At 35.8% G+C, this 25484-nt stretch overlaps 4 protein-coding genes and 1 long non-coding RNA gene across 5 annotated transcripts; 3 read left to right on the forward strand and 2 right to left on the reverse strand.

Moving 5' to 3' along the window:
- The first annotated feature begins 331 nt into the window (after nt 1-331).
- Nucleotides 332-10675, forward strand: LOC18609342 (pyruvate dehydrogenase complex E1 alpha subunit). The gene is made up of 8 exons (XM_007044399.3): nt 332-1159; nt 1251-1330; nt 1920-1997; nt 8877-8972; nt 9089-9160; nt 9250-9303; nt 9483-9548; nt 10307-10675. The coding sequence occupies exons 1-8, from the start codon at nt 466-468 to the stop codon at nt 10349-10351; spliced, it is 1185 nt and encodes a 394-aa protein (XP_007044461.2). The 5' UTR covers nt 332-465; the 3' UTR covers nt 10352-10675.
- Nucleotides 10676-11589: 914 nt separating this feature from the next.
- LOC18609343 (uncharacterized) lies at nt 11590-12485 on the reverse strand. Its single transcript, XR_001926407.2, has 2 exons — nt 12197-12485; nt 11590-12002 (listed from the first exon to the last, which is right to left on the reverse strand). It is a non-coding gene; the product is annotated as an uncharacterized LOC18609343 (long non-coding RNA).
- Nucleotides 12486-15714: 3229 nt separating this feature from the next.
- On the forward strand, nt 15715-17532 carry LGT8 (glucosyl transferase family 8). The gene has a single exon (XM_007044402.3). It carries the CDS (start codon nt 16148-16150, stop codon nt 17276-17278), a length of 1131 nt encoding a protein of 376 aa, XP_007044464.2. The 5' UTR covers nt 15715-16147; the 3' UTR covers nt 17279-17532.
- A 27-nt stretch (nt 17533-17559) lies between these two features.
- Nucleotides 17560-19530, reverse strand: GLP7 (germin-like protein 7). The gene has a single exon (XM_007044403.3). It carries the CDS (start codon nt 19454-19456, stop codon nt 18800-18802), a length of 657 nt encoding a protein of 218 aa, XP_007044465.2. The 5' UTR covers nt 19457-19530; the 3' UTR covers nt 17560-18799.
- A 661-nt stretch (nt 19531-20191) lies between these two features.
- LOC18609346 (neurofilament heavy protein) lies at nt 20192-25434 on the forward strand. Its single transcript, XM_007044407.3, has 9 exons — nt 20192-20552; nt 20705-20875; nt 21099-21818; nt 21936-22352; nt 22454-22518; nt 23592-23688; nt 23806-23877; nt 24120-24230; nt 24961-25434. The coding sequence occupies exons 2-9, from the start codon at nt 20834-20836 to the stop codon at nt 24988-24990; spliced, it is 1554 nt and encodes a 517-aa protein (XP_007044469.2). The 5' UTR covers nt 20192-20552; nt 20705-20833; the 3' UTR covers nt 24991-25434.
- The last annotated feature ends 50 nt before the right edge of the window (nt 25435-25484 follow it).

Below are 25484 nucleotides of genomic sequence, written 5' to 3' on the forward strand. Positions count from 1 at the left end.
TAAGTCCATTGGTAATGTAAAAAATATTTTTCATAAATTTAATAAAAAATATTTTTAATAATTTATTTCAATAACAAAAAATATTAAATGTTTTATAAAATATTTTACAATAAATTTTTTTTAATAAATTATTTTTTAATTACCAAACAACCTATAGTAGGCCTGACCAGCACAGGACTCGAATAAAAAAATATAAAACAGGCCAAACACATTAAATATAAAGACTCTCATTAAAAAATATAAAGGAGGAAAGTCAGGACTGCATTGGTGGCCAAACACAGGCGAGAGGCGAACCTACAAAAACAGTTTTTTTATTCCTAGTTTTTACCTTTCCCCCGCATTTCCCCACCAAACCCCTTCTTCACCAAACCCCCCTCTTCGCCTTTCTTTTCTAGTTTCTTTTGCTCCCCCTAAAACCCCCTCGCATCCTAGATCGGACCAACCTCTCCGAATCCAACGGTCGAGATGGCTCTATCGCACCTCGCCACTTCTTCTTCCCGCTCCGCTGCTCTTCTCAGACCCCTCTCATCTTCCATCTCCCTCCGCCGCCCGATCTCCACCGACACCACTCCCATAACCGTCGAGACCTCCGTCCCTTTCACCTCTCATCAGTGCGAAGCCCCCTCACGTTCCGTTGAGACCAATCCGAAGGAACTCCTCACCTTCTTCCGAGACATGGCGCTGATGCGGCGGATGGAGATCGCAGCCGACTCACTCTACAAGGCCAAACTCATCCGCGGTTTCTGCCACCTATACGACGGCCAAGAAGCTGTTGCCGTCGGCATGGAAGCTGCCATAACCAAGAAGGACTGCATCATAACCGCCTACCGTGACCACTGCACGTTCGTCGGTCGCGGTGGGACCCTGCTGGAGGTTTTCTCAGAGCTGATGGGACGCCAGGCTGGATGTTCTAGGGGCAAAGGAGGTTCGATGCACTTTTACAAGAAGGATTCGAATTTTTATGGCGGACACGGGATTGTTGGAGCTCAGGTTCCGTTAGGATGTGGCTTGGCGTTTGCGCAAAAGTACTCTAAAGACGAGAATGTGACCTTTGCTTTGTATGGTGACGGGGCTGCTAATCAAGGGCAGTTGTTTGAGGCTTTGAATATCTCTGCGCTTTGGGATCTGCCTGCAATTTTGATCTGCGAGAATAATCACTGTAAGGAATTTGAATTGGAATGGAATTTTATTGGTTTATAAACTTAAGTATTTTTTGTGGATTGTTTTATTTATTTGATATAACTGTACAGATGGTATGGGGACGGCAGAGTGGAGAGCTGCGAAGAGTCCTGCGTATTACAAACGTGGTGATTATGTTCCTGGTTTGAAGGTGAGAATTAGTTGGTTTGTTGAGATAATAATGGTTTTGTTGAGTTTTAATTTATTGTTTCTTTGGAAATGTTATTGTGATTTTAGCATTATTGAATTTAGGATTTAGATGTTAGTGGTATTTGAAGTGACTATGATCAGTAGTGTCTTACTACTGAATGCTGAAAACTGTGATGGTGGTCATTTTGAGTTTCAAAGAACTGCTTCTTCTGCTGATTTAAAATGAATATTGATGGTTTTGTTATCATTTTCCTTTTACATTAGAACTTAACTGATTGATTGAAGTTTTAAAATGCAGAATCTCAAGTGGTTTGTATACTTTTGGTTTCTTAATATGTAACTTTGTTTTCTTCTAAGGTTTTGGGGTTTGATACAAAAAGAATAAGAAATAGTGTTCTAGTAGATCTATAAAGTGAAATCCTTTTGTGCCAAAACTATAGAGATATAGTTTTTGAAATACTCAATATTAAGCTGTTACATGTCTGCATTTGAGAAAATATATGTTTAAATTCCTTTTGCCTGATGATAGACAATAATGTACCATTTTACCATAGTTTAATTCTGTTTGTCATGTGCTTCATATCTTGTAGGTGGATGGCATGGATGCCCTTGCTGTGAAGCAAGCCTGCAAGTTTGCCAAAGAACATGCCTTGAAGAATGGACCAATTGTAAGTTTATTTATCCAGCTCTTGACTTTATTTTTGTCTTCATTCTTGTGCTGGCCATTTTTTATATTATTTTGTGTTAATTGATTGCTTCTTTGATTTTCTTTGTTACTCTTAACTTTTTGTAAGATCTTGATATTTGTTTAATTTGTTCTATCTTATTGGCTCTCAAAGATAGTAAACAGTCAAATTCATTTCTGCATAATTAATCACACTTAAAGAATAGTTATTATTATCTGTCTAATTTTGGGAGCACACACATTCTATCCCCCTTTGTACATGCTTAACCTTCTATTTTAACTCTACGAGTCCTCTCTATGGTTGATACACTTGAAGAATAAGTTATTATTATCTCATCTACAATTTGACTAAGAAGGCATGATTCATTTAGAATACCTTTTTGGATTAACCAATCTTTAGTTCACAACCTTCAAACAAGAAGTTAGGGAATGGAACTCTTTCTTGGAATATTGTTATTTCTCCAAACTGTAAATTTTCGAGTGCTGATAATTTTATCTGGACATATAGTGAAACATGAATGTTTGTATCACATTGCAAGCCTTGAGATTGGGAAAAGCTCACTCCTTGAGACTAGAATACTATTAGAATTAAGAATCATTCAATGCAATTGGAATTCTTACTAATAATATGAATAAATATTATTGATATTTGTAATAAAAAAACATCTTTAATGAAAGTTATTTGATGCAATTAGAATTTTTATATATTCACAAATTAAATAAATTTTATTAATATTAGTACTAAGAAACAAAAATAGAGAGTAGAAAACAAGAAGGGTGCCAAATGACTACTTAGGTTGGTGCTTATTTCACGGGGCCATTACTCTCTTTAAAAGGTTAACCTAATAGGGTGTGTTGCGCTCATGCGTATAAGCTTTCCAAGATCCTTTATCAGTCTGATGTGGGATTGAAGCACCCTTTTACTTTTTTGAAGTGTTTGGCATGACATTCTACCCCACCCAATCTGGCGACGTGCTTGTTGCTATCGGCCACCTTGCCTGCCTCCCTTATAGAGGTGCTTATTGTGGATTGGGTCTAAGTTAGGCTTGTACTGATACCACTTTTTTTCATGGAGCCGTTACCCTCATCCCACAAGGTTAAACCTGATAGGTGTATGATGTCCATGCTTATTAGTTTTTCAAGACCCTCGTACCTGGCCAATGTGGGATTGAAGCACCATGGCTACTTCCTTTGAAGTGCTTAGCATGACACTTACATCAAACTAGTATCAGAGTTGTCATTTCAACTAACTTTGTGGTATTTGCAAAGTGAGTTGTGCTTGTTATATTTTAGTTGCTTTTGTTGTATGATGTAAGCTATTGTTAAATTGTTGTATGATCTAAGCTATTGTTAATTGTTGGTATGGCTGCAAATGTGTTTTCGATCAGATATGAGGTTGAGAAGTTCACTAGGAAGAAAGTTTCAATCTATTACACATTGGGTTGTGGACGATATTGGTCTAGTAGGACTATGTAACGCTTTGGGTGATAGATAAATTTTCAAATACACCTTAAGAGGATAAAAAAGATGATATCTTGGAAAACGCACATAATGCCATCTTGCTTAGTCTTGTAGATAAGGTATGACAAGAAGGGTGGTACCTTAGTGCTCAGTCTGTAGCTTCTGTTAATGAGCAAGTATATGACAAAAAACTGACAAACTAGCCTTACCTCCAGCAACGACTTTACACTAGACTTGTCCGATTGATCTTTTGGTAAACTGCTTTTGACCTTCCAGAACATGAAGCATTTTGTTTTTTTCTTAACAAAACTCATATTGCTATTAAAAGAAAAGAAAATATAACAAGACATAGCTATTCTTATTTATTAGCAAACAAAGGAAAGGAAAAATTGATAACTTTTCCAACTATTAAGCTGGGTTTATACTAAAAAGGAATAACATAAACAGTCAACTATATCATTATAAATGTCAAAAAAGAACAAATTAGATAATAGGATAATATGAGTCTAAAAAAAAAATTATGAATATAGAAAAAAAGATGCAGCCAGAAAGGAAGAGCATAACCCCACTTTTGTTCCAATCTTGTCTTATATCAACACTCTTAAAAATGGATGAGTTGTTAACATTAACTTTGGGCATGGTGTGGAAAGGCAACAAAAAAGAGTTTTAAATAGAGAAAGAAAAGGAGAAGATCAAGACAAGAATATGCATATGGATTCAAAAAGGTAATAAGAGCGAAACAAATTAAGAAAAAGAATGGAAGGAAGAATGTGATGCATGCTCAACTACAGATGAAAAACCCTAATGACTTACATATCTATAATATATATAAAAGTAGGATAACTGATTGGGTCAATTGATTGACATTTGTCATTCTCAATTGAATTAATTTTTTTTACACTTTATGTCAAAAATGCGTTGTTTTTTACATTGGAAGGTTTTGTTTTTGTTTTTTTACTTTTATTTATTTCAATAAAAAATACTTAAAAACAATAATTTCTAACTTTTAATGCTTAGAAGGTAGATTTATTTAATATTTATCAATTGCAATTTAATATTATGTTTTGCCTATATTATCTTATTCTGTATGAATCTGAATTTATAGCATATAGATATCTCTTTTATACATGAATGTTTAAATTCCAATAAATATCCATCTAATTCATTATATAAAAGTAAGATAATTGATTGGGTCAATTGATTGACATTTGTCATTCTCAATTGAATTAATTTTTTTTACACCTTTTGTTAAAACTACATTGTTTTTGACATTTAAAGGATTCTTTTTTCTTTTTTACTTTTATTTATTTTAGTAAAAAATATTTCTAAACAATAATTTTTAACTTTTAATGCTAATAAGATAGATTCATTTAATATTTATCAATTGTAATTTAATATTATTTTTTATTTATATTCTCTTATTCTGCATCAACCTGAATCTATAGTATATAGGTATTTCTTTTGTACATGAATGTTTAAATTTTAATAAACATCCATCCAATTCATTGGACAAAATAAAAAAGTCAAAAAGGCCTACTCATTTCTTAATATACATGGCATACAGTCATCATTAGATAAATAAATCAATTGAATTTGATAACCCTTAGTAATTCATTTTTTATATAAAAGATAGATAATACTAGAAATTACTAACTATTTTATATTGATAGGATCTTTACATTATACTATTGCTCTATATTCTGCTACTGTTTATTTTAATCTGTTAATAATATAAGTTATATATTTTCTCATTTCTTAATAGTTTATTATACATCTAATAATCTTTGATAGGATTATTGTCTTTTTGGGATAAATTATGTTTTAATTAAGATAACTAATTGGGTCAATTGGTTGTCATTTTCAATTGAATTAATATTTTTTTACACCTTATGTCAAAGCTGCATTGTTTTTTTCACATTTGAAGGATTTTTTTTTATTTTTATTTATTTTAGTAAAAAAATACTTGACAATTATAATTTTTAATTTTTAATGTTTAAAATATAGATTCATTTAATATTTATCAATTGTAATTTAATATTATTTTTTATTTATATTTTCTTATTTTGCATGAACTTGAATTCATAGTATTTAAACATCTTTTTTATACATGAATGTTTAAATTCTAATAAATATTCATTCAATTCATTGAACAAAATAAAAAAATCGAGGTTTACTTATTTCTTAATATACATAGCACAATCATTTTTGAATAAATAAATCAACTGAATTTGACAACTTTTAGCCATTCATTTTATATATAAAAGATATATTATTAAAAATTAGTAACTATTTTGCATTAATAGGATTTTTACATTATACGGTTGCTTTATATTGTACAACTGTTTATCTTAATTTGTCAATAGTACATGTTATATATACTCATTTCTTAATATTTTATTATACATCTAACAATCTTTGATAGGATTATTGTTTTCTTTGGATAAGTATTGTTTTATAATCATATATGTAAGTGCAAGTTTCTAGTAATTGAAACCAGAGCAAATAACTATTTTTCATTAATACTAGTTTATCTTTTCCTCTATCAGTAAAAACCATACATTGATACAGTTGACTAATACAATATAGCTTTCTCTACGAACTCTTTTAAAGGTACCAAATTGAAGTCCACTCCAACATAATTTACATTTCTAATGATCTTTTTCGTAACGTAGCTACGAGCACCATCCTAGTTTATATAACAGTAATAAATAATTATTATCAAGTTGAGCTAGGTTGGGCTTAACTTCAAAATAATTCGTCCGAGTTTGGCCCAAATGTTAAATGGAATGGGCAGGCTTACAGGTTGGGCAGGTAGTTAATCTTGTGAACGCCTTTACTTTACACCCTCAAAATGGAGAAACATGCACCTATATCCAAGCATCCTGATATATTTAGTTTAGTTTCTATTATTATGGATCTCAACAATATTGATATTTAAATTGATGATGAGGATTAAGCTTGTTTGATTGTTTTGTGTTCTTTTCCATGTCCATCTGAGAATTTGTTGATACTCATAGTACGTAAGGAAATTCTTGTTCAAAGTACTCAAGGAAATCAATTTATTACTTTGGACATGCTAATATGAAATGTGGTACTTGTATTGAGAATATATCTATAATTAACATGTATGTTAGATACTACCAAAATAGTGTCGACATTATTTGAGTCTATGCATTTACCACATTTGCACCATTTTTTGTGTGCACCTAGTAATCAACTTTTTTCCATCTCTTCAAACAAGCATTTTTCTTGAATTACCTCCTTTTGACTTAGATCTCCTTGGTTTAACTAAATCTTCACCCTGATTGTTCTCATGTGCCTTACTTTCTTTTTCAACTCAGTGGAACCCAAGGCATTGTTCACCTCTTTGAGAATGCCATTATGATCATGAAGCAAAATACCAACAAAATTCTCATATGAAGGTGACAAAGAACATAAAACACTCCCAAGTTTCGTCCTTGTCATCAATTTTAATATCTATGTTATTGAGATCCTTAATAATAAAAGTAAATGCATCAAGGTGGTGGGATATATGTCTACCTTCCTGCATTTTGAGAGTATAGCCACTGTTTGGGGAAGAGCCAGTTTGTCACTGTTTGTCATATAATTGTTCTTTAATCAGAGCCACAAACCAGGCACAGTAGTCTCATCTCCTATATCTTGTTAGACCTCATCTCCAAGACTAAGCAAGATGGCAATATGTACCTTTTCCAATTTTGTTCTTCCAAAAGCATGTTTAACAATTTATCTCTGCTACCTAAAGCCTTGTCCAAAAAAATATGCAAAAGGATTTATGTGGTTCGGTTTTAAAATTATATCCATAGGTAAAAGCTATGAGAAATTCCATCATAATAGAAGCGAGGAAGATTAAAAAGAGTCTTGATACCTAAAACTCACTACACACCTTCCCCCACAACCACTTGAGAGCTACTACACTTGCTCTCAAGCTCCTCTTGTTTTTTTCATTTTCTTTTGCCTCTCTTTCTCAAGACACAACCAAACTTCTTTTTTATATTTCAACACTTTTCTGCCTATTCCCAAAATCCCCCTACATTCTTGTGTTGCGCTTTTAGGCAAAACGAAAGAAAGAACAAGCAAGGATGGCAAAGAAAACTGTTCTCTTGATGCATCATAGATTGAATATTATCTTTTCAACCTCATATTTGGCCAAAGACACATTGGCAACCATATCAACAATTTAATCAACAATGCAAGCAACCAAAATATCAAGAGCACAAGCCACTCTGCAAGTACTAGAAAGACAGTTGAAACAGTAGCTTTGATATCAATTTGATGTAAACAATTGGCCCAAACAAGTCAATATGAGTAAGTAAATTCATCAAAATAATATATCAAACATTTATCAAGAAATGATCTGTGAAAATAATAATTAGCACAAACGCAAGGATTTATGTGGTTTGATTTTAAAACTAAGTCCGCTGGTAGAAGCTCAGGAAATATTACCATAACCGGAACAAGATGAAGATTACAAAGAGGTTTGATGCCCAAAACTCATTACACACACCTACCCCCACCACTGCTTGAGAGCTACTACACTTGCTCTGAAAACTCCGCTTGTTTCTCTTGCCTCTCTTTCTTGAGACAACCAAACTTCTCTTTTATATTTTAAAACCTTTCGACCCATTCCCAAAATCCCCTCTACATTCTCGAATCGCCTTTAGGCAAAAGGAAGAAAAAACAAGCAAAGATAGTGAAGGAAATTTGGGGGAGACAAACTATCAAAATTTTTGAATCATTGAGTGTGACGGGGATCAGACTTTTGACTCTTGGAAACTGAAAATTTTCAGCCAACTACAATGCATCCAAGCATTTAAAAATGATGGGGTTGGAAGCTTGACTTATGGATGCTGATTACCAGCCAAGTTCAACACCATATATGAAGCAAAAGTAGTAGTTATCCTAAAATCAGTTGGGGCTTATGGATAATCGCATTAACCTTCAAGATGTGCATACATTTGCTAATGGGAAAAGTATAGTAAATGCTTGCTATGGGAAATTATTGTATGGCTCTCTAATGTGTAATTAATGTGGCATCAGTACCTGGTTTTGGGTTATAAGTCTTTGTTTCAGATATATATTTTTTTAATAATAGTATCTTTTAATTTCAAAGCAAGAAGATGCTATAATTAAAGTCTTGAAATACTATATTCTGGCCTGATGCCTAAGAATATATTATTACCAATTTCGACGGGCTTATAAGTTATCACTAAGTTAAGATAATTGCATTCTTATCAACAGGATGATTGTACTATGCATTTATCTGAGTATGTGATGGGAGATATGTTTATGCCTTTGGTGCTACTTCATTTTTGAAGTCTCATGCTATTTTTCTCTTTTATTGCGTAATAGATTTATTTTGATTCTTGATGCCTGTATGCAGATTCTTGAAATGGACACTTACAGGTACCACGGTCACTCTATGTCTGATCCTGGAAGCACCTATCGAACACGTGATGAGATTAGTGGTGTGAGACAGGTTGATACTAAATTAGCTTTACTTTCCCAAGGACTCATTTGTTTAGCGTTAGATATTTCATGTTGTATATTAATCAAGGTAATACAAAGCTGACATCCTAGATGTTATGTTCCTAGGAGCGTGATCCAATTGAAAGAATAAGGAAGCTGGTATTGTCTCATGATTTAGCTACCGAGAAAGAGTTGAAGGTATGTTAGCTGAGTTCATATATGAATCTATTAGCAGTGAAATGTAGTTAGGTACTTGTTTTGAGTGTGCCTTTTTTACCTGATTTCAGGACATTGAGAAGGAAGTGAGAAAAGAGGTAGATGATGCAATTGCTCAAGCAAAGGTAATAAGTCTTTTGCTGTCTTATTTTGATTTTTGTACTTCTCAATTTAAATGATTTTACTGAAGTTTATTTGAATGTGTATTTCTTTATTTATTATTATTATTTTAAAGTTTTGTCTAGTCGTTTGTGGATACTGGATGGTTTTTAGCATTGATTCTTTTCCTTTTTTTTAATTCCAGGAAAGCCCAATGCCTGAACCTTCTGAACTCTTTACAAATGTCTTTGTGAAAGGTTTGGGTGTGGAGGTAAGAATTATTTGCTTTAGATAAGCGTTAATTGTTTGCCCGCTATTATCTTTACTAATGCACCTTATTTAGGCCTCTTATGTAAACTGTGAATTTCATATAATGAATGCTTTTCTTTTTTATTTTTTAAGTAATGTTGCTTAATACTAAAGCTTAATTTTAGCCCTCCAGCGAGATAAGAACAGTATCCTTAAAATATAGAGTTCTGCTGAAGAGTTAGTTAATCCAAATTGACCTATTTGTTAGCCTATTCTTGTCAAGTTCTTTATGGAAAATGCACAACCTATTACCATAGAAAGTTAGCCGGCTTCTATGTCAATTTGAAAATTACTATGATGATCCCTTTAGCTAAAGCATTGCATAATTAACATACACTATCCAATTTCGGGTTTTTATTGTTAAGTTACCAATCTATCGTGATGATCCTAGCTGCTGATAATAAAGTTATTGATCACATGGGTTGGACCTATGACTTAAATACCTTCATTGCTTAGATAAGGCATTATTTTATGTGGCACTTCCAAGTTCTTGTGCCTGTGCATAAAGGTGATGACCATTGACCTGGCCCAATGATACACCAGAAGCCCAATGCAACATTATGTGTGTGTATTCTTTATTTTGGTACATCATTTGGTATGGAGTATAGATTTATATTTTGCTCAAGTGATTGGATGCTGACGCATTCAGTTAGAAATGCAGCAATTGTTTTTGTTCATCCCAATTGATACTGATGGGATTTCATGATTTTCCAACTGCAGTCGTTTGGAGCAGACAGGAAAGAAGTTAGAGCTACACTTCCATAACTTGAGACTTCTGTGGAGTATTTTGACCCCATCACTTCTTTTTGACTCTTTACCCAACCATCAATCTTTCGGAAGAAAGAAGAACAATAAAGGACAGAGGGAAGGTGGCCATCTCTTCCCAGCTACCAATTTGATTTTGCACTTCTATTTGTATAGAATACTTGATTCTTCCCTAGTTTATGGGCAGAATTGTAGTGTTTTGATTGAGCCAAGCGTTTTACATTTCCTATTATTGAATAGGTTGCCGTTGTGCTCTGCAATGTATGAATATTCTTTTCTTGAAATGCGAAAGAGCATTTTATGCTGACATTTATCAGTACAAAAGGTAAATATCTTCAGGTTCACTCTGTTGATGACTTTGGCTTAAATGGCTTCAATTTGTATAGAATACTTGATTCTTCCCTAGTTTATGGGCAGAATGGTTGTATTTTGATTGAGCCAACCGTTTTGCATTCCTACGATTGATTGCATGCTTCTGTCCTCTGCAATCTGAATATTCTTCTCTTGAAATGCATTTTATGCTCACATTTTATGGGTACAAAGGTAAGTATATTCAGGTTCATTATGTTGAAAACTTGGGCTGAAATGTGTTGGGTCCCTAGCTTGGGCAACCTTTTTCATTTTAGGGGTGGCGGTGGTTGGTGTTATGGGGATGATGACCTCCCAAACCACCTGCATTGGACCACACCGCGGAGGATATATCATCTGGTGATGATTGATATGCTTTGTGGAAGTAGAGTCAGACAACAGTCCACCTTTCCCCATCACATTGTCGATGATCTCAACCCCATTGCCCTTTTTTGTCGGCACCAATGAGGCTTTGGCCTACAAGTAGAACAAGAAATGGTTGTGACGGTGCTGATTCCTTGACAAAAGTAATTGTCTGTCATAAAGTCCTTTTGTTGAACGTAACTATTTGCTTCGGCATGGTCGGTTTGGAAATTCATAAAATTCCTTGGGAAAATCAATGACAAATGACAAGAGAATAAAACGAGACCGTAGAATGTGGGTAAGAGAGCGTGAATTTCAGTAAATGGTACGTGAGCTTATAAAGAATGGCGGAGGAGGTGGTAATGGTGGCCATGATTATATGATCGGAAAAGAGAAAAGGAAAGAGAATCCTTTTACAAATTTTTTTTTAAAAAAACTAGTTTCAATGTTGAAATCCATTTTTATAATTTCAAGCGAAAAAGGATACCATTGCAGGACAAAGGTTGGAATATTTATTTGACAGTGGCTTTCTTTCTTTCTTCACATTTTGATATTATTATGTTAAAGAAAATTACTACTGTAAGTTCATGTGTAAACCGTGAAGAAGAGCAGGCAGCAGGAAACGCGCCAGTTTCACGGGCGAGCTGGAAAATCGTCACAGTAGCACAACTTTTTCCACAAGATTTCAAATCTTTGCTCTCAGATACTCTTGTGTGGTGGGACCAACAAAAGAGCTTAAGACGCCCCACTGACTCAACTACTTGCCACGTGCCCCACACCATTCCAATGTCTCTTTCTCCTGTTCCATCTCCGACGGTCGGAAGGTATTATTAAAGGCGGTACTCTCCCCTGATTTCACCATCATCCTCATCGATCACCCCCCTTTCTAGTTCTGATGCTACTGCAGCAGTTCTGGCTTCTAGCACAACTACAGAGTATCCTATGCAAAATACAATTCAGAAAATTAAAAATAAAAAAATAATAAGACACCTACTTTCCCAACTTCCCCATCTTCCAATAATCACTTATTTTAATCTCAATATTCACTAACCAAAGACTTGTTATTTACCTGCCCTAGACCCACACGTGCAGTTAAATATCACATTTTTCTGACTTTAATTAACTTAACCTTACCTCTGTCTCCTTTGCTCTGACACAAGCCAGGCCATCAGATTTTAGCCCAGATTTACATGCCCTCTGACAGACACTGCGTAACCTATTATTTATTCGGTAACTTTCGCTGCGGTTTAGTGTTTATAGCTCAGCAAGTAGAGAATTATATTTCTTTTTGGATGTTGGGAACTTTTAATCACTTGGCAAACGAGGTCTTGGTCAAATAAAACGCGAACCTTTTCTTGTTTATTTACAGCAAGTTGGGTTGGTGGGCTGGTGCCCAGAATCTGTGCACGCTGCACTCCAAATTTCCAACTTAAACCTCACACTCACACTAGTCACTCCCATTTTAATAACATTACTCTTTACCTTCCATTACCTGTTCAAAATTATTACTTGATAAAATAATATCTGAAGATGTCCTCTTCAAGATATGAAGTGGTCACGACTGACCAACCAAACACCATTAATGTTTTCAATTTGAGTAAACTACTTTGATTTTTTAAAATTTTAATCAAAATTACACAAAAATTTATTAATTTTTAAAATGAATGTTTCGTTCCAAGATTACAAATATAATTAACAAAAATAATAAAATAATTAAAAAATAAGAAACATCCCCAAGAAAGGGGAGCACCGGCTTGGGGAGCCTGATCGGGGCTCCCTAAGGGAGCATTGGGTTCCCCAGGGGAGCACCGGTGCTCCCTTAGAGAGCTCGATTTGGGGTTCCCCCGATGCTCCCATAGAGAGCCTGATCGGGGCTCCTAAGGGAGCACTTGATCTCGTACTTCTCAATGGAGAGTGTTTTTTTTAATAATAAAATTATATAAATGTAATTATAAATTAATAAAGATAAAATTATTTTTTCAACTTATCACGTCAGTAAATTGATAAAAATATTAATGATTGAATTGTTTAGTAAATAATTTTTTTTAAAAAATAAAGTGTTTATTTTAAAAATTAATAAATTTTTATATAATTCAATTAAAATTTAAGAAAGTCAAAGTATTTTACTTTTTTTATTTTCATTTTGCTTTTAGTCCAACATAATAAATGTTAGGTTCTGTAAGTCCCCTTACATGTTATTGGACTACACCTTAAAAATGTAAGGAAATTTCTTCCTTTTGGGTTTTATTTTGATTGCTTCATTTCTTTTGGTTTTTTCAACTCAACGACTTGGTCTGTTGCGGGTGGTTAGTTAATTTACCGTCGTGAGCACGAAAAGTTGTTTCGAAGGGTAAGAGATGGGAAGTGTTGGAAGGCGGAAAGTTCACCGCATTGGTTCTCTGATCCTCATACAATGCATCAACAAATCTGACTCTTCACGGCCACTCAACCAATGATTCATCTTTTCTGTCCATTTTAACTTTTTCTTTCTCCCAATTATGTGCTTTTTTTTTTAGATTATGTATGTTTTTGGTTATTTTTCTAATAAAATGGATATAAAATTCATATTACATCCTTAAATTAGAAAACTCAAATAGTAAAGTAACAGCAGGATTGCGATGTCTTGTGATATATTATTTTAAAATAGAATGTTCATTTTTAATATTAATAGACTTAAAAGACAAATTAGGATGAAAGTTTAAGAAAGTGGAAATAATTTATCCTAATTTAAATAGTGAAGATGGGGCCAGGATGAAATAAAAAATTTCAGTTGGAATCGTAATATTTTTTTCACATAAAAAAAAATCGAGAGTTATGATTTAAATAGATAAATTATATGCAAATTGTAAACTAACACGCATTAGTTGTTAGTGTTACTAGTACTAGTAGTAGTTGGCATTTTTATTTAGTGCATCCACCAGACTCATTGGTCTGTGCAATACTTTTAAACTGCTTTAGGTAATTTCTTTAACAAATACCAATGCCTTTGAACCATACAACTGCTTTAGGTAATTCCTCATATTTAGATGAAATTTTGTAGCACTTTTTATATATATATACTTTGAAGTGAGATACCCTTTTTATATTGAAAACAAAATCTTGCAAGGTATATATGTACCGTTTTCTAGCAATGAGATGACAACAAGTCTTTTCTTTATGTTTAGGACAGAGAAAGGAACTTGTTATTTTGGGTTAAGTGGGTGGAGAAAAAGACCGTTGAGCTTTACAAATGTTATTTTGACTTACTCAAAAATATAACAAACCCTGTTGCTGTTGGGTGCAGGGCTGTATGCTGTAGCATATTCCCCATTTCAGTAAAATAAAATAAAAAAAAAATCTCTAAAAGAAATGAAAAGGGTGGGATGGAAGCATAAATAGGCCAAGGGTGGAAAGCACGTGATCACGTGGTGCGGAGGAGAAAGCAGGCCAATAAGAGAGAGCGGTGATCATAGCCATCGGTCAACATCACGATGAAATTAGGCATCTACCAGCTGGATGGGTTGGATGCATAGCTGTCAACGTATTAGTGGGAGGCCGAGCCTGACTCTGCCTGCCTGCCTGGCCATCCCAAGGACCTGTTTCTTTTTTACTTGGGAAACTCGGAAGGCCATAGCTTGATGGGATTTAATTTTTCATTGATATGAACTGGCATTCCACTATTGGCTTCGGCAATTGACTTGTCACTGAAAAAGTTGTTGCCCTTTTTTCACTTGTTTCGAGGTAACGATACATAAAACTATAATTAATGCCCTCAAAACTACTAATTAACAAACTACAATCATGTTTGTGGCTAAGTTAGGACTGAAATCAAGCCTCTCTTTCATTGTGTACTGTTTCAGCGGTGATTTAACATTGTAGCTTTGTGTAGGATTGAGGCAAAGAATTCCTTTGACTAACATGATTCAAGTTGTGGAATATGTTCCTTTCCAATCTTCCATTTTGAGGATTCCCTCGGTAATTAAATGCAGAGCTTTGGCCTTAACCTACATTAATACATTCGCCCACACCAAAACCAAAGAAAGGGTAAAATTCAAAGACTCCTTCCAATCATTTTAAAAAGGATATTTTAACTTATTTTATTTTGAAAAGATGCTTTTGATATTTAGATGTTAACACTGTTATTAATAGATAAAAGAAAATTACAATCCAAACGAAAGGGTCAAAGTATAGATTAGAATGGAGTTTTTTGATTTTATCCCAAAAAAAAAAAAAAAAAGAAGAAGAAGAAGCAGATATGCATCTACAATAGTAATGGGGGACACAGGCTAAACAAGGCAACCCAAAGCAAAAATCGGTTGGCTGCATTTAAATCGGTAGATGATGATTTGCATGCTTAGATCTTCCTGTTAAGATCAGCATGTGTTTCAATGGGTAACTCCTGACTCACAAAATGTGTTAAGATCCTATTATTTTCGGAGTTTTAAATCCGCAAATCCTGATTCAGAAATATTAGTGATTCAAATAAGAATTAAAAAAGAAAAGAAAGAGAGAAATTGTGATTAGGGACCGCGTAATTAAGCAATCAACGCCAAATTCAAAACTTTACATTCACAAACACGGCTCTGGCACTCGATTCCCCGGCGCGTTGTGCCCACGCCTCCTCCGCAACTCATTAAATAAAACATTTGAGAGCAAAGAGGAAAAAAACAAATCTCCCATCGCATTCATTCTTTCCTTCCTTCCTTCCTCCCGTAGATAAGCGGTTTCGCTTGTCATATAAAACACAGCCCAACCCTCCCTCCCTCTGATTACCCCTGGTATAACCAGAGAGAGGACAACCCCAGGGAAGGGAAAAGCAGGAGAGGCAATCGTCATTTTGGGTGATAATAATAACTCCCTTCTTTGTTCTCTCATCAATAAGCCGCGTTTCACCTCTAATGAACCCAAAACCGTGTTGATTTTTTCTCCCAAAGTCTTGAAACCTCTCTCCTTGATCTCTACATCCATCCATCCCTTTCTTTCTCTTCTGCTTCCATTTATCCCTTTCACCACAATGCCAACCATCTAAGTTTCTCTGTCAAATAACTCCGCCGATTAATAACGCTCGGTCTTTTTCCGGTTTTGTTTTGGTTTCCCTTCACAATAATGCGTTCCATTTTATATGCCGCCGCCGTTTTACTTGTTCATTTCTTGCTCTCGGCACGGTTTTGTGTTGGGATTCGGACCATCAGCGGAGGAGATGGGTTGGGGTTCGGCTTTTCCGAGGCACCGGATTACCGTAACGGAGTGGAATGTCCGGTTTCTGTCAATACAGAAGTCGTTTCCTCCTGCGATCCCTCTTTAGTCCATGTAGCGATGACTTTAGACTCCGAATATTTACGTGGCTCGATCGCCGCCGTCCACTCCGTCCTCCGCCACGCGTCTTGTCCAGAAAACATTTTCTTTCACTTCATAGCCGCCGAGTTCGACCCGGCCAGTCCTAGAGTCTTGAGCAAACTCGTCCGATCCACGTTCCCTTCACTCAACTTCAAAATCTATATCTTCCGGGAAGACACCGTAATCAACTTAATCTCTTCTTCGATACGGCAAGCCCTCGAGAACCCCCTCAACTACGCTCGAAACTATCTCGGAGACATCCTAGATCTCTGCGTTGACCGAGTCATTTATCTCGACTCAGACCTGGTCGTCGTCGACGACATTCTTAAACTCTGGAACACAACCCTGACAAACTCACGTGTTATCGGCGCACCCGAATATTGCCATGCCAACTTCACCAAGTATTTCACGGACGGGTTTTGGTCCGACCCGGTTATTTCTCGGGTCTTCCAATCGAGAAAGCCGTGCTATTTCAACACGGGAGTTATGGTAATGGATTTGGTTCGTTGGAGAGAGGGGAATTATAGGAAAAGAATTGAGAATTGGATGGAAATACAGAGGAAACGAAGGATTTACGAGTTGGGTTCATTGCCGCCGTTTCTGCTTGTATTTGCGGGGAATGTGGAAGCGATTGATCATAGATGGAACCAACATGGGCTTGGCGGGGACAATGTTAGAGGTTCTTGTCGGTCGTTGCATCCAGGGGCGGTAAGTTTGTTGCATTGGAGTGGGAAAGGGAAGCCGTGGGTTAGACTCGATGCCAGAAAGCCTTGTCCGCTTGATCATCTTTGGGAACCGTACGATCTTTACAAGGGGAATTTAGTCAAAGATCAGTCTTCTTCTTATTCTTCTTCTACTGGTTCTTCAATATTCTTGGGGTTTTCCAGTTATTTGTTATAATTCTTTTTCTTTTTTGTTTTACATTGTTACAAAACGATGATGATTCTTTGATAGAGTTGTGTACAGATTGATTTTTTTTTTGTTATTTCTTGGGATTTATTTTTGTGATTTACATATGGGATTATCAATACCTTTCATCAGAGGGGGTTCCATACTTTGGAACAATTTTGGTGGGTTGATTTCTTTGTATGTAATTGAAGAACATTATTCAGAAAAAGGAAGAACATTCGGTTGTTCATTGTTTCTTTCTTTCATTTTCCGTTTCTCATTTTCTGCTTCCCTTGTAAGTATCTGGATTGGTGTTCGGTGGCTTTACTTTTCTGCTTTTTATTTTGCCCTTTTTCTGACCTTTAATATTGTAATGGTTGCCAGATATCAAACTATGATTGGTTTCTTTTCATCATTTCATATTTTAACAATGATTCTAAGCCAAGACAACATTCAAGAAATAAAAAGCTAGCAGGGTTGAGAAGATACCCGAAACAATGAAAAACTGTGTGCTTTTGTGAAATGTCGTTATATCAAGTGTTCACGGGACCTTGTTGGGGTCCAAAAGAACTCAATCACGCACTCTTTCCTTTTGTAAGAATTTTCAACCACTCCGTGACCCACCCGGAGCTTTTCGGCATCTTTGGCTTCCAAGAAATTTAGACGTGGATGATTTTAGTTTAAACCCTGTTTTCAAGTAGTTTGACAACCGTGGTTGACATTGACTGCTTTAATTTATGTTGCCAGACGTGTCGATGGTGCACAAGGTCTGGAGAAGCCGTTGAGGAGAGCCCCCTCGACCGTGTTTCTCCACTAATCCATTACAGCCTCCACCACATTCCACCTGTGAAAAATCGGAGTCCTTGAGAAAATTCGGCTTGGAACTGTTCTGCCCTTTGCCCTTTGGCGTTGACATTTTAACAGTTCTCCAATAAGCCTAACATATGATGTGATTGATTATGTTTATGGATGGATTTCGCATTCTCAATTGCCAAATGGGCACATGCCTCACAGTTCACACTCCATATTTTCACATGGAAAACAATAAAAAAGGGCAAGGAATAAAAATAAATTATTTAAGAGTTGAAACATGGTTTAGGGAATTAGATCTGGAGGTGATGATTGGGTTTACCAGATTTCAACACAATAATTGCTTCTTTCGAAATTTAATAATGCAGATCTTCAAGGAATGGTACCCGCAACCTTTCCATCTTGATCTTTGCAGCCAACAATAAAGAATTTCTTATTGATTTTGTTTTTCTTCACTTAATCAGTTCAATTCAAGTAGAATTTCTTGTTAAACTCCTTTCACAAGCAACCCTAATAAACAAACTATAATAACAGCTTCATTATGGGTTTTTTTTTTTTTTTTTTCAAAATAATCTCAATACACAAGTATATGACCGTTGGTAGGTCTATTTTATGTGAAAGAAGACTTGAACTACCATTTGTCCTCCATCATGTTTATGACCAGAATAGATAACAAATAAAAATCTGCAATGACCCACTTCAACAACAACGTAATCAGTTAAATCACCCGCCAAGGTTCTTGCGTATCTTGGCAACATCATTTTTGCTGATTTGAAATGCTTTTTCCAAAACTTCGTCAGGAATTAATGGGTTGGATACGAATGCGGCCCTGGAAGCTGTTTGTGTACCTGGGTTTTGGCTGCTGAACCCAGATATAGCCAAAGCGTTCCTCGAGTCCAGATTGTAGACATAATGGACAAGTCCTCTTGGGAAAACGAAGGCATCACCAGGCCCTAGTTGTTGAGTGAAGAGGCGATTGGAGGTATCCACAAACCCCACGAGAAGAGCACCTTGAAGGCAAATGGTAACTTCCGAGGCCCGTGGGTGGGAGTGGAGTGGATTAAGCCCGTTAGGGGCTAAGTCCTGGCGGGACATGGTTAGGCCCATGGTGTTAATTCCTGGCAAATTAGCAAGGGTGAGAAATGTAACATTGTAGCCGAAAGGATTAGCCTTGGTGTTACCAGGTTTGGTTAGAGCCGAAGTCGTGAAATGGGAGGAAAGAGCTAGACTTGGGTTCAGACAGGGTGCGCCGTTGAGAAAAAAAGGTGATTTTGCATCTGCAACGCAAAAATCTTGAAGTGGGTCAGGGTCTGGTTCAGCCAGTCCCGTAAGAAGAGCTAGGCCTAGGAATAGTTGAAGAAAGAGGGAACCGATGCTCATGCTGGCCTTTTTATGAGGCTTTTGGAATAGGAGAGTTTTGGGAACTGCGATGTGAATTTCCAAAAGCAAACACAAGTTATATATAGTTGATTTTAGACAGTGATGTTTTATGTAGAATTGATATTTGTTTTTTGACCTTTTGACAGGAGATTGAGTAGCTTAAGAGGCATTAGAGGAGGAAAAAACAAGGCAAGTTAAAAAGGGATCCGCAACAGAGCCCCCGAGACCCAAATTGCTGGATGTGTCCAAAACTGACTGGAACGCTGTCATCTGTGTGTTTTTTGCTCCAAAGCAAACGCCTTTTCTGCTCGATCAATGTCAACCATTTCATCTCTCTGGAAATGATTTCTGTGAGTAGAAATGGCAGAGTGAAATGGAAGATTGGAACCGTTTGATCTCATTTTGTTCCTTTCTTTGTCAATTAACAATAATGTGGCAGTCAGAGTGGGAATGGCACAAATCGTTTTAGTTCACCCAAATGAATCCAAGGGTCCACATATCACAACCACAACTGTCCTAAGCCAGACTTGATATTTAATTCAGCAAACAAAGCAAACCTGTCAATCTGCCGGTCTCTCACAAGCACTCCCTTCAATCTTTACTTCGCCACTTTCCAATGTGGGCCCTGCCGTACCCATCTATTATCTCATTTTTCAACGCTCGTCTCTCATCACTCTTTCAATGAAATTTTGACTGCAAATTTTCGTTGGTATGTATTATAATTAAAAATTTGTGGGGATTTGTTGTTGCATCTGCCCTTTTGCTTACTCAATGTTCCCAGCTTTTCTTTTCTGATCAATCTCATTATTGATCCAACTAATCTTTTAACCAAATTGTCATGTCTCCACTCTCACACAGTACCTTAAAACAACTCTTTTCTCTTTTTTCAACTTTTTCTTCCACTTGAAATAGTAATCATGCACTAATCAGAAGGTCCCAAAGTTAAAAATCATCTTTGGAAATGTAATATATGGGTTATCATCACTATTGATTGCCTTTTCTTCTTTGTTTTTGTTTTTTGGATGATTGAGTTTATTGTTTGGGACTTTCCACAAGTACAAGAAACAGACAAAGGTTGCCATTTTACTATGAAAAGGTGATTTTGATAATAGTAGGAAGTGCAAGAACTCAATTATGCAGACACGAGCACATGCCCCCATTATTCTTTTGTTCTTAGTTCTTACATTTGGTTCCATTTTTCAAGGCTTCTTTTTGTCTTTATTCTGAATTGCTTATTCTTTGGGTTAGTGTGTGATCCAATGGATCAATGAGGCTGCCCATGCCAGCTGCCAGGCCATTGTGTGCTTAAAGTTTGTGTCTTGATGCGATAGCTTTGTGGTAATTCAAGTTCCAGTCCCCTGGTGTTTTGAGAATTTAATGGGTGAATCAATAGTAGATGCTTCGAATAAAGAAGTTAAGGTACATAAGTTTTGTCCTTTCGATCTGGAAAAAAGTTGGCCCATTGTTTTTAATTCACCTTCCATTATTGTTTCTCGAATTTAATTTGTTTGTCTTAGATTGTTGATTGAATTTGCACTTCATAATTGCTGCTTTTTTCGTTTTTGGATGTTGCTATGAGTTGTCATTCTGTTTGTTGCTCCAGAATATGCTTCAATTTTGGTTTTTTATGTCATGTAAATAGATTGGGGAGATGGCTTCTTCAAATCCTGCTTTTGAAGTGTCAGTCTCGTTTGGTAGATTTGAGAATGATTCGCTTTCTTGGGAGAAATGGTCATCTTTCTCGCCAAACAAGTACTTGGAGGAGGTTGAGAAGTGTGCAACTCCGGGATCAGTTGCTAAGAAAAAGGCTTACTTTGAAGAACATTACAAGAAGATTGCTGCAAGAAAAGCTGAGCTACAGGCTCAGGAGAAGCCAATGGAAAGTAAACCCTTTAACTCAGATGATCAGAATTGTGGAGATCTAGTTGGTAAATCTAATGGTCAGTGCTCCAATGAAGGAGGTAAGCAAGAAACTAACTGGCTAAGTGAGGTGAGTAACACCCACTTTGATGAGCACAACGAGGAGCCTGAACTTGCCATCAAATCTCAAAACTCATCGGCTGAGGGAGTGAAAGGGAAAATAGATAGCAGAATGGAGAGTCAAGTGATAGAGAAAATAGATAGCAGAGTAGAAAGTGAAGAGAAAGAGGAAATGGATAGCGCAGTGGAAAGTCCAAAGTTAATCGAATCGGAAGAAACCGCTCCAGATGAAGCCGTTTTGGTAAAAGAAGCAGTGGAAACTCTTCCCAAGGGATCTCAAGATGAAAAGGAGTTGCCACAGAACTCAGAAAAAGACATAAAAGACACTCCAAAGTTCAAACATAAGAACCTAAAGTTGGGTCATTTGGCAAAATCTGATAAGGTGAGTTCATGTTTTTGATCTGATTTATTAAATGGAAAGCCTGACTACATTGAACTTGTTGTGTATACCTTCCAATTCTGGCATTTGATGCCTTCTTATCTCATTTTGCTTGTCTAGATTACACCAGCAAATAAGGAGAGAAATGAAACAAGGATAAAGAAGAAACCCGCATCCCCTGTGACTAAAACACCACAATTTTCTACACCTAAAGCATCAAAGCCAACATCAACTCCTACTACACCGTCTGCATCTAGAACACCATTAAAAACAAAGACTACTTCATCTTATTCTTTACCAAAGACCAAGATTCCTTCCATGGGAGAAAGCAAGAAAGTGGTTCCTAGATCCTTGCACATGTCCCTTAGTTTGGGTCCCTCAGATTCTGGACTGGTTTCCCTTCCTGCAACAAGAAAATCTTTAATTATGGAAAAAATGGGGGATAAGGACATTGTCAAGCGAGCGTTTAAGACGTTTCAGAGTAATTATCACCAATTGAAACCTTCCAGTCAGGAACAATATGCAGCATCGAAACAGGTTATTGTGTTATCATTTTAATCCATAAGGTCTAGCTGACATCCCTATTTTCTACAAAAATTCACATTCGTGGAACTTTTCTTTCCATTTTTGTCTGGCAGGTGCCTGCAAAGGGGAGAGAAGCAAGAGTTTCTACTTTGATGACTCCACAAAAGGAGAATGGAGGGTAAGGTTTTGGCTTTAAGGATTTCAGCTGACAATTGCATATAATGCATACTTTGCATCTATAAATTTGCTTGCTAGTTGAGTCCTGATATAGATTTGATGTTGGATATGGACAATATATAGGTGTTTGCCATCCTTCTTTATTTTGGATGACTAGGTATCTGCTATCATCTATCACATTAACATTAGACCTATTTTCTGAAGCGTACACTATTTCCACTTTCAAAACTAATATTAATAGGGTAATGACAGTGTGGAAAATATGAAAAAGGAATCATTGAGCATGTAAGAACTCAAATATCCTATGGAGGATTATTGATTTTAGGGTCTTGGGTAATCTAGTATATTAGCCATAGACCTGTCAGAATTTAATGTCATTTTCTTCTTCAACTTCACTTCTTAAGTGCTACTTCTAGTTATTGTTTAACGGATTAGCTCATATTTGAAGTTAATTAATCCTCATAGCTGAAAGTGTCATAGTATTTGCTCATAATTGAAGAGAGTTTGAGAGAGAGATATTGTTCAATAGTTATTTTTGTAAAAGTGCATATTTGAAAGTTAAGAGGCTTGTGCTCAGTTGCTTTTCTTCTATCAATTATGTTTCCCTCTTTTCTAGCTGGAGTATTGATTGTCATATCATCACCAAGTTTCGTCATTTCTGTCAATCCTATTTTTTCTCTCTCCCTCCTTTCTCTGCATCTTTCCTTTATGAGCTGAAAGAATAAAAGGCAAAAAAAGAGTTGGGGGTGTGGTGGGGATTGAGCAATTAACAAGTTTTTAGTTGGATAACCAATATTTAACCAATTGGACCATACCACTTTAAATGATTATTCTTGTTAGGAAACTCATACTTCAAGCACAATTAGCTTCTTTATGGCCTTAAATTTGCAGGTCTGCATGAACTTGCCTTAATTTAAATTCATATTCTCAATTATTCCCCTACTTTCTGAGGAAGTGGGGATAATTCTTAAAGTATTATCTATCAGTACTTATAAGCAGAAGTTATGCATGTGTCTAAAAGCATCCATCATCTTGAAAAATTCTTAAATTGTTGCATTGGTTGATTTGTGACAGGTCTCCTAGAGTTAGTGGTATGGAGAAAAAGAATGCTAAGGCTGCTCCATCTTATTTTGGCTTGAAAACTGATGAACGGGAAGACAGGAGAAAGGAGGTATGCACTGAAGACTCCTTGCTCTTACCTTTTGTGTAACATACACAATTTTTCTTGACATTGAGTGCATTGTCTGTCTATAGTTAGAATCTCAGCATCTCATATCCTTTATTTCAGTTCTCCAAGAAATTGGAAGAAAAACCCAATGGTAGAGAAGCAGAGAGAAAATATCCCCAGACAAAATCGAAGGTACCATTAATTTTCATTTGTGAGGACAGGTCTTTTCATTATTGTAATCAACTAGACATGGCTGCACATGCTCATAAACTCTCATAATTAATCAAACATAATATAATTTAGAAATCTGACAGGTACTTTGGTTGTCAGATTCTAAAAGAGAGAAAATGTCATCACTCTTGAGAATATAATTACTGGCATATCATTACCTAATTTAGACAATGAGCTTTGCTCACACTATACGATTGACACAGGATAACAGAGATGCAGAGATCAAAAAATTAAGGCAGAGCCTTAATTTTAAAGCTACACCCCTGCCGGGCTTTTATCATGGACAGAGAACATGCAAAAGCCCTCTTGATAAGGTATTTCCTGCTGTTGTTTCCTTGTGTTCAATTGCACATAGTTCAATTTTGATCCAAATTCCGACATGAAATGTTTGATGCCAATGAATGTAAAGCATTCTTGTCTATCACCTGCTGACACATATGTATAAACTCCATACATTTTTCTGTTCATTTTGGTCAAAAATTAGTTTGTTGATGCCAATAATTACATAACTTCAATATTTGAACAATGCATGGACTTCTGTTAATATATATTTTTGTTATTTTAATTGCAATGCATAATGTGGAATTCTTTGTAATTGCAATGGAATACTTAACTTTTAAGTTGAGGTACTACTAGTGATACTTAAATTATAGCCAGTTCTGGTAGAGGTAGTGATGCCAATGGTTGTATTGCTCTGCTGTTTTAAGCTTGGTGTCTGTCTGGTGGTGGGCACCATGATGAGTGTATTGTAGGGCATAATGAGTGTGATTACAATCACTCTTAACCTCATCAGGACAATTTAATATCTTTGTAAGTTGTACTGGAACTTTCTTAAAGATGATAATCAATTTATGCCATATATCCTTCAGTTATTTACTCCATCGAATCTCAGTTCGGAATTTGTTTTAAGCCCTTTATTTTAGCTTTGATTGTTATTATTTTAAATATCTTATATATAAATTTTAGACTCTACTATTTAGTAGTCCTGCAAAAACTGGTTTTCTTAGTCTTAACATGTGTCCTTTCATGTTTGTAATTTCACAGATAGGTACCAAGACTGACATCCATCGGTAGCCTGGCATCCTTGGGTCGATGAACCATGCATCATCTAAAAACACCCAGGAAAAACCAAGAATCTTTAATATGAACAAAGGTCAGAAAAGAGACGTAAGAAATACATCATCTCGCTGGGCAACGAAAGGTACATTTGAAGGCATTGTTTTTCATTGAGGAGACAGGCCATGATATTATTGGCATATTGCTAAACGCGTCTAGAATCTGTCATTGATGAGTCATATGCTGTGTATTTGGATACCTCAATCTTGTCCTCAAGGTGGGGTACGTGAATAATGGTGCAGGAGATAAGAGAAGAGGTTGGGGCTTTCTCAGTCTTGACGAACTGTTGCTTCCCTCACCTTTCCCTGCCATATATATGTAGAAAAATATATTGTAGCTATTCAAATCCACAATGAACATTTTAATAGTATGCCAAAAGAGATTAGAGTTGTGTTTTATTAATCCATATCTCTGTGATTGCAATTTAGTCTTTAGTCATTAAATGTGGATGG

Source organism: Theobroma cacao, chromosome 2 (genome assembly GCF_053813885.1).
Source record: "Theobroma cacao isolate CCN51 chromosome 2, ASM5381388v1, whole genome shotgun sequence".
NCBI lineage: Eukaryota > Viridiplantae > Streptophyta > Magnoliopsida > Malvales > Malvaceae > Theobroma > Theobroma cacao.